Here is a 13,698-nt window from a genome sequence, read left to right as displayed (position 1 = left end):
CTGCCTTCCCAATATTTGCTTTCCACTCTCTCACACTCTCTCCTACCACAAAGGCTATATTTGCCCGTACACCGAGATTAAAAAAAATGACAAAACAAGAATACAATACAAATAAATAAAAAAGAAGAATTTGTCAAATCATCCTAAAACACAATTTAATATCTGAACTGTCGATTTCATGTCAGCTAAAACACTTACAAGAGCACAATCCAAATTACAAAATATTGTAATCCCTTTTGGATTAGTCACAATCCTGTCTTCCTTCGGGATACAAAAAGCAAAGATGGCTGCTATCTTTCTAGGTCAGTTTCATTGAGTCGTTAAACATTGTGCTTTTACTTGCTTTTATTCTGTAACGGAGAACTCAAATTTGTGCAGATTTTTTGTTGCCAAATTAGTCCAGATGGTTGACACGGCTGAGTCAACATGCAAACAGCAAATGCGCAATTCCCAATGTCCTGCAAAGAGAGCAAATAGCAGTTTATTGATCACAATGGTTTATGAGAATGCCTGACAAGAAACCTCTTCTTTTTTTTTTAAGTGAAAATAAGCAGAAGATCAAATTACTTCCACTCCTGTTCGTCTGGAGAGATAAAGCTCAGCTAAAGACCTTTGGCTCCATTAACAGCAGAAATGGCTGACATTGAAAACAGCTTTTCAATCAATGTGAGTCATTGGCATGAATGCTATTTTCTTTTACATTTTTTCCCCCTTTGAGCACGTGAAGTAGAAATGCACTGCAGTCTCGTTGGAGGCAATTTCCTGCTATGAATCTTTAATGACAACATTCTTTCAGGAGGATGGAGCATGTCGCCACTGATGAAGTAGGCGCGCTAAAGTATAAATTAAATGCCAGAAAAATGAAGTCCACAAAGTACCAAGGTTGTGTTCAAGATCGAGCAATAAAAGAGGAAACATAAGAAACGTCACCATGGAAAAATTAAATAAATATATCTTTTACAGTTGCTTTTAAATAACTATGGTACTGCGATTGGATAGAAACACACAGAGATATGTCCATATAAGGAAAGGATAGACCGATATAATCTATGAAAAAGATAAATATATTCATTGGCTTCAAATAAATATACAAAGTCCATGTTATAATTCATAAACAGTACTGAAGTAAACTGTGCTATGTATGAAAATGAGATTCCACGTCTAAATGCATTTATTTCATGTAAAGTGAGAGGGCTCCAGTCGCTAGCTGATTGGATGGGCAGTGAGCTGAGCAGGCAGAGACACGATACCTCCAAGTGGCTCTGGAATGTACATTCATATGCTGCCTATTCTATAATATAGTAAAATATGCAAACTGTCACTCATTTCATTTGCACTAAAGGTGCACGAGGCAGAAAATCTAATCTGCATAAGCATCCCCTTTTACATCTTCTTCTAATATCTTGTGCACTCTCTCTTAAATGCTTGCCTGTCCCTTTAGATTTTCAGCATGGGTAGAGGTGGTCTATGTTCATTACGAGTGCAGCAGAATTAACACATGACGACAAGCCAGATATGACTGACAGAGTGGCTAATCTAAAGAAAAAACACACAACAGTTAAGAGAAAAATATGCAAAACAATCCTCAAAATATATATTTTTTTGGTAGCTGCAATCAAAAACCATTATTGTCATACTTACACCCTCACGCGCACACACACAAATGCACAAAAACACACACACACACACACACACACACACACACACACACACGGGGGAATGAGTCAGAACACAGGGGTCAGGTGACCCCGCCCCTCACAGCTGAGTCACTGGTGACGTAGTCCAGAGGAAACATGTGACCAGACGTCGGCCCCTCCTTTTCCAAGCCTATAAGTGAATTTTTCTCTTTCAGTGTCGGCTTTATGATGACGGGTTGCCATATGGTGAAAGTCTTGAAGAGAATACAGATCACTAGAATACTGTTTCTCATTCCTCTTTGGCTTCATCTCTCTTGTTTGCCATTATTTCTCCCCTCCTATTTTTACACTCAAATCTCTTTCTTTATAATCTTCTGACAGATGATACCTGTGCGCTCATGATTCTACCCAAAGAAAGTGAAAGGCTATTATAACAGCTTGAAGCTAAGTGTCTATTTGGCTCACCTGTCAGTTCTATTAAAGTGGTGATCAGAATTTAAAAAAAAAGGTGGAATGATTAGGAAATTTGTCTTTCATCCTTCTATGTGAGAGGAACTCTTGCAGCCCCCTCCTGATAGAGCTAAACCTTAACGTCACTCTTCTCCCTCTCCGGCTTGCTTTCTGTAGGCTTCATTAAGCAGCTGTATCTCCTCCTGATACCCCGAGCCCTCCTGCGTCTGCCGTCGGCTGTTCTGCCGGTGCGCCTCTACGGTGTCTGGTATAGTGATATTGATGGTCTCGGATTCTGTATTGCCGCTGCCGGGGATGAGCAGAGAGTAGGAAGCCGTCTCGCCCAGGTCACAAGAGACAAAGCGGTTCTCCCTTCTTGAGTAACGTAGAGATGGCGAGCGGGCGTGGGTGGAGGACTGGCTGATGTTAGAGATGATGGAGACGCTGTCCATGGCCTCCTCGTTGTCACAGATTTCCAGAACCTCAAGGTGGATCTTGACATTGGTGTCTCCCACGCCGCCTCCTATCCCCATTCCGATCTCCATGCCCAACCCCAGGCTATTGACATTTACGTCTTCTGCATGGCCTCCTGATGCCGGGTCATCTGCACTGGGCTCGTGGCCCACCGATTTGGAGCGATACACTTCAACCTTGGAAGCAGAGGGAGATTTGGACGTGTTTCATAAACAGTATGGGGTAAAAAATTATTCAATAAACTTATGCTCACCACAGGGATCTTTAACATTTTAAATATTATCTTGGCCAAATTGGCCCATTGGAACACTATTTATTATATAAAGCTGCCCTGTGTCGATTAAATCCTAGGTAGTTTTACAGTTTGAAAACATACTTTAATGGAAAGAGTCAGAGGACAATACTGGAAGGACTCTCAAGCCCTTTTCACATAATTATGCACTCCTAATTAAAACTTCCTGAGTGGCTCTTTCACAAATGTCTGTCACAGTGGAGATTTTCCCTGTCAGATGGGGGGAGGGGGGGGGGGGGGGTCTAATTCAGAAGTGTGTAATAATTACAACATATAACATGGCAGTCAAAGCAACAGAGCCTGGCGCCATGATGTCGTTTTTTGCCTTTTTATCAATGCTACACAGAATGGACGAAATTACAGTAGAAACAGACTTCTTGCAGAAGTTTCAAATTGGGATGGAAGGAAAAAGTCAGGATTCAGGGTTAAAATGACAGCTGTTTGCACTCAGCCCCAAATACTTTGGTACATGTTCAGCAGATTTGGTAATATGTGGAAAGGGCTTCTGAAGCTCCAAAGCTCCTAATTCCAGCTACACTTAATATAAAAATGCTGCAGCATGTTTATTTAGTCCATAAGTCAACCCGGAATCTAAAAACAACCACAACCTGTAGTTTTTTGTGCATGGGTTGAGCCGGGTCAGATGTATCCTCCTGCCTTCACTTTTTTATACCTTACTATCTTTGGAATTAGCTTCATGTTCATTGGACACAAATGAGAGTCTTTGATGTAACTCTCAGGAGGAAATTATAGGCATTTTTCTTTAACAGGAATTGAAACTGTGGCTGATGGTTGTTACCTTCTTGGCGTTATTTGGGGAGATTTTGAGTCCATCACTGCTGACCTCATAGGTGGAGAGAGAGAGGGTCTTCCCTGTGGGTGCTTGGAGGGATACGGTGCCCTGGAAGGCACACAGGGGGATTGACAAACCACCTGATGACCTCTGTACAGGAAAAACCAAAGAAAAGGGAAACATTATCAAATACTAAACATCTTAATGTATTAACATTGCATGTCTCATTACTTCAAATTTAATTCCAACACATATCCATCTTGGCTGCCCATCATATTACTGACAAGAATGGCCTACTAGGTCCTTTCACATTCACGCCCTTTGTTAAAACTAATAAAGCTTAGATTGTGTCCATGATGTCAAGGGCAGGGAGATAAATGTGTTGACCAACCATTTCGATCTCATGAGTTAATGAGGCTTTCATGTAATAGCCTTGTCAACAGCAGTGTGCTGGTTAAATAAGATGTAAGAGCTCAATGCTTATAGAAGCAGCCAGAAAGCTTTTAGGTTCACAGCAGAAAGATGGAAGCACACATTATTTAGCTGTTAAAGAGATTTTTCTATTAGGTAATTTCATCAGAATAATAGGATATCCGTGTTTAAAGCATTTATCACATTTCTCTGGATTTGATGAATGGATTTTTTTTTCTTCCAATTTCAGGCCTCATTTATACCCCTCACATTTTTTAATCATAGTTTCTCGTCCTTTTTAATATTGTTTTCTCAGAGGTTAATTTACCACACAGTGCATCAAAAATGATTGTCTGTCAACATGATGTGTATGAGAAGATGATGTATATTGTTGGCAGGGGGGAAGGGGGGGGAGGGGAAGCATCCTGTGGCGCAACATTGAGGAGACTGTGGCAGGTCTCATTAAGCCCTCTTAATTATTTAGATTAGTTTAATGTAATGATCTGATTGTGACTATGACGCACAACAGAGACAAAGACGATGTCAATCTCCGGTTCTCCCCGAGACTCCGTTTGTCATTGCCTCTTCATTTTAGTCAATGAAAAGAGACACAGAGTTTGAGAGGGGAGACAGCAGTGTAGCTGAAAACACATCAAGCAATTCAAATAATACTTAGAAGTCATCAGCGTGATTTGATTACGTTAATGGGTGGTTGTGTGTCATGCGGCATCAATGTGGTCGAAAATGAAGCAATTGCAGAAGTGTAAAAAGGAAAACTGCAGTTCCTCGAGCGTCCACTTGAAGCCAGTGCCAAAAACTGATGAATCCTCATTTGGACCATTTTAAAATAGATATTTAAAGCAAAAACAAATATGTTTATGTCCTGGTGCCAAAAAAAAAGTTTGGTCTCTTTAGCTAGTTTTCTTATTCACTCAAACTCACTCAAAGGCTAAGAGTTGTGCATAATTACGCAGAATAAGGGGCGTGGTTGTCAGGCTGTAACTGTTTGTCAGGAGGCTGTGTTTCACTGTAGCTAAATTCCATTACTAAACTCCAACTGTCGGCTTGGACCATGACGTTTTCACCACTGGAATTTGCCAGCTAGACGCTGAGCTAGATTGGCGTGTTTCAGCAACCAACATATTTATTCAGCCAGAATCCCCCCCCAAATCCCCCGTTTTGATTTTTGAATAGCCAGATGTTAGATGTAATCAACATTTCCAATATGGCAACCAACATCATACGGCTTCATAATTCCTCTCTAGAAACTACTGAGTGACGTCACTGAGACTAAATGTCAAAGTTACAGTCGATGGTTTGTGTGTAAAGGTGCATGTTCCCAGTACATTCACATGATTTATACATTTTCTATTACATATCAACTTTTCATTCCCATTGCTTTTACCAAACAGCTTTTGGGTTGTGCCTTAATAAATGGCAATGCTTTGAGCTGGATGACTATATCAGAAAGGCAGAAATATCTCAATCATTTCTTTTGAAGAGGTTGCAAGACTTTTTTTGGGGAGAGAAATGTCTTGTTGAATATTAAGTGGATTGGCATGCACTGTTGAAAATGATATTCATTATGCCTGGATTTATCATGATGACTTTTGTGATCCCCCTGATGTTTCACTTTTGGAAAGCAATTTGAAAGGCCAACATGTCAAATTATCAACTGAGAGACATAGAGCAGATTGGAAAATCCTAATCAAATTGGCCATTTCCCGGCTTTTCATTTCAAACTGCAATAAGGTAGACATCTGTGGCGAGATGGAGATGTCTGTATAAACCTTGTTTGGAAGCTGATAACATTTTGTAAAGACATTGTTTTTCCCGCTGAGGATGAGTTGCAATAACTTAGGCGACCTGCTCTTATTTTGGGCATAAAATACTTGTAACACTATCGCCCTTCCCTTCAGCCCTGGCCGGGCTTGGTGTCTAGTGATGATTAACAGTGTTCAGTGTTTCCCCTAGGTTTACAGCTTGGGGGGGGGCGGGCAGACGGACGCCGACACAAACACTTGAAGGAATCTCGGTGTTCATGCGTTACTTTTAATGACAGCTGTCCTGTTCTATCGGAAAGATATCCTTAAAATGACTTCTTTCCCTGAATTCCGACTCTATCAACTATCCTATCTCTACAATAAAGGCACAAAAAGCCCAAAAATAAATCTAAAAAAAATTGTATAATGCTAATATAATGGTAGGGGAAAAACTGGTGTTTCAAAGCATTACTCTGCTGATTCAAACTCCCAAACAGACTCATTCTCTATACTTGTATACTAATAACTGTCAACCATTATGGCCTATTTTACCAAAGCTAATGACACATCAAATCAAATCCCATCATGTTTGTAGTATTTGGATTTATTTTATTAATGTGATTTTATCTTAAGCACCTTATAACATCGGTTTTGAGTGCTATACAAATCAACTTCATCATAAGTGATATTTTTGTCATTGTGCTTGTTTATATATATTTTTTTATTGTTGTAATTGTAACTGGTGTTTTTGATATTGTTGTTTTAATTGTTGTTGTTGTTGTTATGTTATACTCCTGTTCATTCAAAATCAATTATTTTATCCATTAGCCTTATGGGAACCAACAACATTTATTTACAGCTTTAAATGTGTATTCAAAAGGCAAATAGGTTTTTAGTTTCCTACGTTTATCTGAATGCACCTCAGGTCTCCGTTTCCCCTCTGGCAGAGGGTTTGTGAATTCACCACCCCCGGCTCTTTGCTTGCTAATATAGAGAGCGTAAAGTCACAGAGAGGGTAAAGATGTCTTTAGGCTCTAATTTTACCTCTCCCTGCGGACACTGAAGGCCAGAGGGGCTGACAGTAAGAAGAACAGAAGCTGGGTAATGACATCTAGGCTGCTAACGAGGAACAAAACACTGCCTGGAAATTCTATCAATCACAAACTCTTTAGGCTCTGCTTTCGTCTGTTGTTTCCAGGCTTTGTGTGCAACACAGTATCTGTATGTTTGTGAGGGAAGACGGGGGATTTTCTGGGTTGCAGAATGTTGTTTTTGGTTCATGTAATTAATTTTTCTATGCAATATGTTACTGCACATACATTCTGCAGCTGCACTTCTATATATTGACCAGATTCAATAAACAAGGCCGAAGGGAGCATAAACACAGTTCTCTACTAAGAAACTGACAAGTAGGACACACACACACACACACACACACACACACACACACACACACACACACACACACACACACACACACACACACACACACACACAAACTGATTTTCAAGCCAGCAGTGAACATCTAAGACTTACACATGATGCAAAGTGAGTGCCAAAGCTGAGCCGTAGATGCAATGCTCCATGGATTTTCTACCCTCTGGTGATTTTTATACAGAACATTTCAGACTCATGAGTGGAGCAGAGACAGGGAGGAAAGGAGATGGAGAGGAAGCATGTGCATGTATCTGATTGTGTGCACGTGTGTGTGTTTCTCGGCCTGTTCATGTCCTTGCTTAGCTTTGTGTGTTTAAAACAAGCTCACAGTGCTATCGCTCCAAGAGTCACGTTTAGTTTGCTAGCAGTTAAGAAGGTAATGCCTGTTGCAACTGGATCAGAGTGAGAATGTTCTGTCATCTGTTTCTGGTAAATCTAAGGCCGGGATACATTTATTATTATTAAGGCTTTACTCTTTTGTCCTTGTTAAACTACTGAATTTGGGCCCACCAAAACAGAAGCATTAGGCTTCTGGTATTACACGAGAACAGCATGTCAACACTAGAAGAAAGAAATGGATTAAAGATGGATTAGAGGATAGAGATTCATGAGCCTGTAGCAAACTGCCTTGAGCTGCATTGTTTGCATTTAGCGCTCTGTGACTTTGCATCTACTGGATAGATTAACTATTGAGTGAGTAAGCAAATAATACATTTGCGGGCAGTAAAACAGGAATACTAAATTTGTTGCGTTTAACTTTTCATACAGTTTGCAAGCCATGTTTTTTTTTTGCAAATCGTAGCCATGCACACACACACACACACACATTCAGAAAACACACAAAGGAGCTAACCTTCAGAGGAGAAATCACGTTGAAACAGTAAACATTACCTTTAAAAAAAAAAAAACTAAATCACATGACTAAATCACTGAATCAATCTGAGCCTTAAAAGCTGGTCTGATTTCGGAGGGCCTGATGAGCAGCAATGCATGAATTTGGGGATTTGAAAGACAGGCAGTGATTTGTTATTAAAATGGTATGGTGCTCATGGTATCTTTATCAAATGCTCCATTCTAAAACCATTTCAAGCTTAGTACAAAAAAAGATGTGCAGAAAGATGAGAGGAAAGAAGAGGAGAGGAGAGGAGAGGAGAGGAAGAGGAGAGGAGAGGAAGAGGAGAGGAAGAGGAGAGGAGAGGGAGAGGAAGAGGAGAGGAGAGGAGAGGAGAGGAGAGGAGAGGAGAGGAGAGGAGAGGAAGAGGAGAGGAAGAGGAGAGGAGAGGAGAGGAGAGGAGAGGAGAGGGAGAGGAGAGGGAGAGGAGAGGAGAGGAAGAGGAGAGGGAGAGGAGAGGAAAGGAGAGGAGAAGAGAGGAAGAGGAGGGCTGAGGGAGAAGGCATTTAACCATTATATCATGTGCACAGCTCCAAGTCTATCCATCTGATAATAAAAGTACATTCATAGGCAGAGAAAAAAAATCAGAGCAAAGACGCACACATAGAAAGGATTTCAGACAGACCAGAATGCACACACATGCACACTCTTCTTCTTTCATGCCTGGCTAAAGACTGCATCTTATTCTACCAGCTGTGTGTACCTGTACCTGTATCTTTGTATGGGTGCACTGCACTAAGACAACATACAATTTCCTTTTGAACAAAATGTAAACACAGCAAGAAAGATTAAAAATTCCTCTGTTTTATGGTCTAGGGGACTTTGATCACTCCTCCTTAACGATCATCTCTACAGAACAACATATGCTGTGTGCAAATGCAGCAGTTGTTTGACTAGTTTGGATAAACAGTAGAGGCTCAGTGTGGGAAACTAGTTATCTCTAGTTATAAATCTCAGAATGACAGGTACAAATGGCTTAGTTTGATGGGTTAACGTCATACTAATAAACGGACTTCTCTCCTCTGCTTGAGGAGAGTGGTGTACCTGTCTGGGTGTTCTCTCTGATTTACTCCGGCACCACTCCCAGTCTGTCAGCTCAATTTTCCGACACTCTTCATGCGACAGCCTCCTCTCAGCCCCATCGAACACAGACGAAGTGTCCGTGAGATTGTGATCCTGATGAGAAGACAGCAAAGGGACACAGCGGAAGCCCCCTTCATCATCTCCGTGGTTCTGATGAGGGAGCGAAGGACAATCAGCCAATGCCTCGCCTCCACCGGCTCCAACTTCCAGCAGCAGGTCTGCATGAGAGGAGCTGTCCACGGGGCAGGGGGTGCTGAAATCAAAACTGGGCCCCAAGCTTGAGAGGCCGCCACTTTCAAGTGCATCAAGGCGGGTACTGGGGAAGCCACAGTTAAACAGGCTGTGATAGGAAGGCTTCTCCAGGGGGGAACTGTTGTGAGGCATGGTGGCATGTGAAAGTTTGTACACTCCATAGCCTTGTTGGAAGGAAAGGCTGAACTCAAATCTTCTTTTTAACTCTGAGGAAAAAAGTAAAATGAACATAATGTTTTACTAATCTTTGCCAAAAACACTGAAATCTTCTATGTTTTCATCTGTGTAATTGGTTCAGGGTTCACAGTGGTTGTGCATTGATGGTAATTGTTGGTCAACATGGCTTACCTGAGGGTTCCTGCTTTGGATCCTGTTTGCAGTTAATGAAGCAACCACACGGCATGTGGATCCAGCGCTCAGATAGCACGAACAGTGGAGTAACCGCAGGGGCGAGCAGAGTCAGAAAGAAGCCGAGAGTCTCCAGGGAGGAGTTACGTGCATGCAGTGCATGGCGGAGCAGCACCAAAGTCTGTGAATGAAGGCGAAGGGGAAATGAATTCACCCAGGAGTCACTGGTTCAATATGCATGAGGAGGTGGGGGGAGTGAGACGAATGAATAGAGAGAAATTACAAAGAAACGCTCACCAATACTTGCTTCCTTTGCTCTTTGTTTTTTTTTTTAAGTGTTATTCTAATATGCTATTGCAGTGTGAGTCAAAGACAGCATGATGAGAGTTTCTCTATTGCACTATTCATGGAGGTACTACAATTAAAATACCACCATTTATTAGAAAATGAAAGTGTTCCTTTAAAGGTAGTACTTTTAATGACCATGATTAGGTTCTAGATTTCTAGGAAATGTAGAAACATATAATAGGTATCAAGTTAGGATAAGTCTTAAATGGGACATGTTTATTTGGACTTCTTTGATTCTGGGAAAACAAAACAATAAAATAAAGAAAATTCCACTGAGATAAAAACTCTCCTCTGCAATGTCTCATTTATATTGCTTCATGTTTGGAGTACCAATATGTGTTTTCCAATCACTGTTTGCTTAGCTGTACAGAGTTCAAATCTGGTTTTCTTTTTTGGGGTGTAACTGTCACACAGTAATAGTGGGCAATCATGTATTTAGCGTTGTAAAATGTACCATCATTATCAAGGGTATTATAACTGCTCAAATATTCATGTTTAATACAATTTTGTGAACCAACCCATGATGAATCATTTACACCCCTGGTTAACATTAATCTTTGAAGGTAGCAGATAACAATTCAATTCAAAACTATATCCTTTAACTACTAGTCTCTCTCAAAGTTGCCTCAAGGAATTGTTCACTTTTTCTTAATGGGGGAGGAACAAGTCATTCCTATCACCAGACAGAATAATCCAGTATTGTCAGATTTGAGACCCCATATTCTGTTTTTTTTTTTTTTTTGTCCACATATAGCTTCAACACAAACTTTAACAGAAAAGTTGTTTTTCTTCTGGGATGAAGGTGTTGTTGCAGTCATGAACAACATTCTGCAGAAGATAGCTGTTTAGTAGTGGGGGGGGGGGGGGGGGGGGGGGGGGGGTGATTTTATCCTCTAAAATAAGTTATTGCAATATAAAGGGACAACCATTTGGATATAGGCTACAGTTCCTTCATGAGCTTTCTAGAAACACCTGTCAGTGCAACTGCAGGGGAAAGCATTATAAACTTCTGAGATTAAACAAGATTGAAACCAGTACAAACATTCTACGGCAAGATTTTATGTTACTGACAAAGGGGAGTAAAGATTTGCATTTAGCAGAGGTGTTTCGTTTCAAATAATTAATTATTTTGTTGTGTTTGTCTTTATTACACTTCTTACCATTATCGGCATCCATAAGATGATTCGGACCACCGCCAGGATCATGGAGAAACGCTTTTGTGCAAACACCACTGGTGTGTCCTCGACGGCAGCAGCTGTCCTCTGCCCGTTGAGAGACAACGGGGACAGTCCGACGTCTTCTTTCTCCCTCAGCTGTGTCCCGCATGAACTTGGACTCAGCTCATTGTACGCACCGAAACTTTTGTTCAGGCTGTTCCGGGAAAACGACTGGAGATCGCAAAGAGGAGCGGAGCCACTCAGCCCCCTCGCCACGTCCAAGTAGCCGGGGTACAGCAGAGTCCTCTGGGGCTCTCTGGAGCACAGCAGTTGATAGGTGAGCGGGATAAAAAAAAATAACAAGCCGCAGAAACACAGGGAATATAAAGTGAAAAGCAGCAGGATGTACAAACTGTCACTCTCAGGGAAGCACCCGAGAGAGGCCGGCGTAAAGCTGCCCCATCCGCACAAAGGTAACACACTGACTGCCAAGCTGACCGCCCACACACCGCCGACGGCCCACATCACCCTCAGGGGCCGGCGGACTGACTGAAGCACTCCAAATCTCTTTGTGACATAAAAAGTGTAGGCTGCTATGAGGCACGCCTTCATATTGCTTGAAACACCCTGGAACACGTAGAGAAGTCCCGATAAAGTGCACAGACTGCCCGACCCTCCACCTCCGTCCGTCTCCCACTGTAGGAGCGTGAATAAGGAGAGTGGGACCACACTGAGGAGGTCGTCCACTGACATGGAAGCCACGATGAGACACAGGGAGGTTTTCCTCCTCATCCGGAGGAGAGAGAGCAGAGAATACACACCCCCGACGAAGGTAGCAGCTGCGATGGTTACGCACAAACCGAAAAGAAGAAGGCGAGTGTGCCTCTCCATCCCCGCGGGGTCTGTCTTCTCGTAGGTGGCCGGCGAAGGGTAGCTCTGGTTGGGCGCCGGGGAGCTGAACTGCGTCGTTGACATTTTCAGTGAATTAACTTCTACGTCTTCTGTTGGCACTTTGTTTAGTCAAATGTGACTCCCTAGCCAGCAAAGTTTGACGAGTCTCAAAAAACGGTGGGACACGCGCTGCATCTTTCTAAAATCCAGGCAGGAGAGATGATGGGAAAGACACAAAGCAACATTCTTGTCGGTTCTTATAGAAATCGCGCGCGTAACCCATAGCGTCCCGGTTCCCTTGATGTGGAGCCTCTGGGAGCTGTGCTGCCTGGTTCACCGTTCACACGGCACCGTCAGTGCACCTCTTGGTTCCAGCTGACAATTTACGCGCTTTCGTCATCATTGAATTTGGGGTTGGGCCAAACGCAGCCTACTACTACTACTCTCCTGTGTGTACAACTGGTCCGATGTATGCACGAAGGCTGCATCTGAATAAACGGCTTACCTCGACCCTTACCTCGGGTCATGCCCCACCACATCACTCTCTCTAACAAGGGACCTTTGGCCGCATCTCTATGTGGTGTATTCCATTTGGAAGCCAAATCTAAATGGGCAAGCTCTGAATGCAGTAAAGTGGCTCTCACTGCTCCATTTTCTAAACCTTTTTTCAGGCTAATGGAGTCAGGAAACCATAAAGCAGAGCAAAAATGATGAGGGGGAAAATAATTTAGCTCAAATAAATTGTATCTGAGTGATACCGCCAAACTGAAAACAGACTAATTCTAGTTTACATTAACTGTGCAGGTGTCTTTTTTTTCTTGTATGTCACTCTGCTGTCACAGTGGAGAATGTATCAATAGGACACATTCAAGGAAATGAAGTAGTTATCCTTCATCCAATCATCGAATGGGACTCATGAAAACATATTAATCTCGTAGAAACCAGAGGCGTGTTTATAAAAGATAACATAATGAATGATTAAGTTGTTATTAGAACAGGTAACAGGAAGGAGCGACACTGGAACATGCAACTATATTTTAAAAAAAAAGCAATAAAACCATATGTGTCCCTCTGGCTGGACAGAGGCAGATTAGTTTGTTTGCAAGTGTAACCTGTGTCTGTTCATGTCTGTATGTGTTCCACGCTGGCCTTGTCTCATCCTTCCCTGTAGTATTCAAGGATTTTCAGGCTGAAGGACTCTTCATGTTGTTGGTTCATGGGGGTTGATTTATCGTCACAGTGGCACACAGAGAGAAGTGATGCTCCATGTGTCATACACTGTTTACCACTGGTGATATATTTTAGGACATATATGCCCTTTATGTAAATTTCAAACATGGGTCTGCATGATGAAAGCTCATTACGGCCTCCTAAATCATGTCCTGACTCACTGTATGATATCACTATGCAGTATCTGTGCATGCTCAGGTCTGTTAGCCGTGTGCAACATAAGCACACATGACTGGAAGA

General features: G+C 42.0%; 1 protein-coding gene across 1 annotated transcript; it reads right to left on the bottom strand.

Moving 5' to 3' along the window:
- Positions 1–454: 454 nt before the first annotated feature.
- On the bottom strand, positions 455–12,598 carry LOC132980564 (probable G-protein coupled receptor 149). Its single transcript, XM_061046764.1, has 5 exons — positions 11,341–12,598; positions 9,833–10,013; positions 9,194–9,690; positions 3,653–3,796; positions 455–2,737 (listed from the first exon to the last, which is right to left on the bottom strand). Exons 1-5 carry the CDS (start codon positions 12,310–12,312, stop codon positions 2,231–2,233), a joined length of 2,301 nt encoding a protein of 766 aa, XP_060902747.1. The 5' UTR covers positions 12,313–12,598; the 3' UTR covers positions 455–2,230.
- Between the last annotated feature and the right edge of the window lie 1,100 nt (positions 12,599–13,698).

The sequence above is a fragment of the Labrus mixtus genome, chromosome 9 (assembly GCF_963584025.1).
Source record: "Labrus mixtus chromosome 9, fLabMix1.1, whole genome shotgun sequence".
NCBI lineage: Eukaryota > Metazoa > Chordata > Actinopteri > Labriformes > Labridae > Labrus > Labrus mixtus.
The sequence above is the reverse complement of the archived record's forward strand: the minus strand, read 5'-3'. Positions and strand labels throughout refer to the sequence as shown.

What these genes read in the sequence shown, in the direction of transcription:
- LOC132980564 (XM_061046764.1), bottom strand. Translation starts at nt 12,312, where the DNA reads ATGTCAACGACGCAGTTCAGCTCCCCGGCGCCCAACCAGAGCTACCCT. An exon ending in TCCAAAGCAGGAACCCTCAG is followed by an intron (nt 9,691 to 9,832) that starts GTAAGCCATGTT and finishes TTTTTTCCTCAG; the next exon opens with AGTTAAAAAGAAGATTTGAG. An exon ending in CAGAGAGAACACCCAGACAG is followed by an intron (nt 3,797 to 9,193) that starts GTACACCACTCT and finishes TTTCCTGTACAG; the next exon opens with AGGTCATCAGGTGGTTTGTC.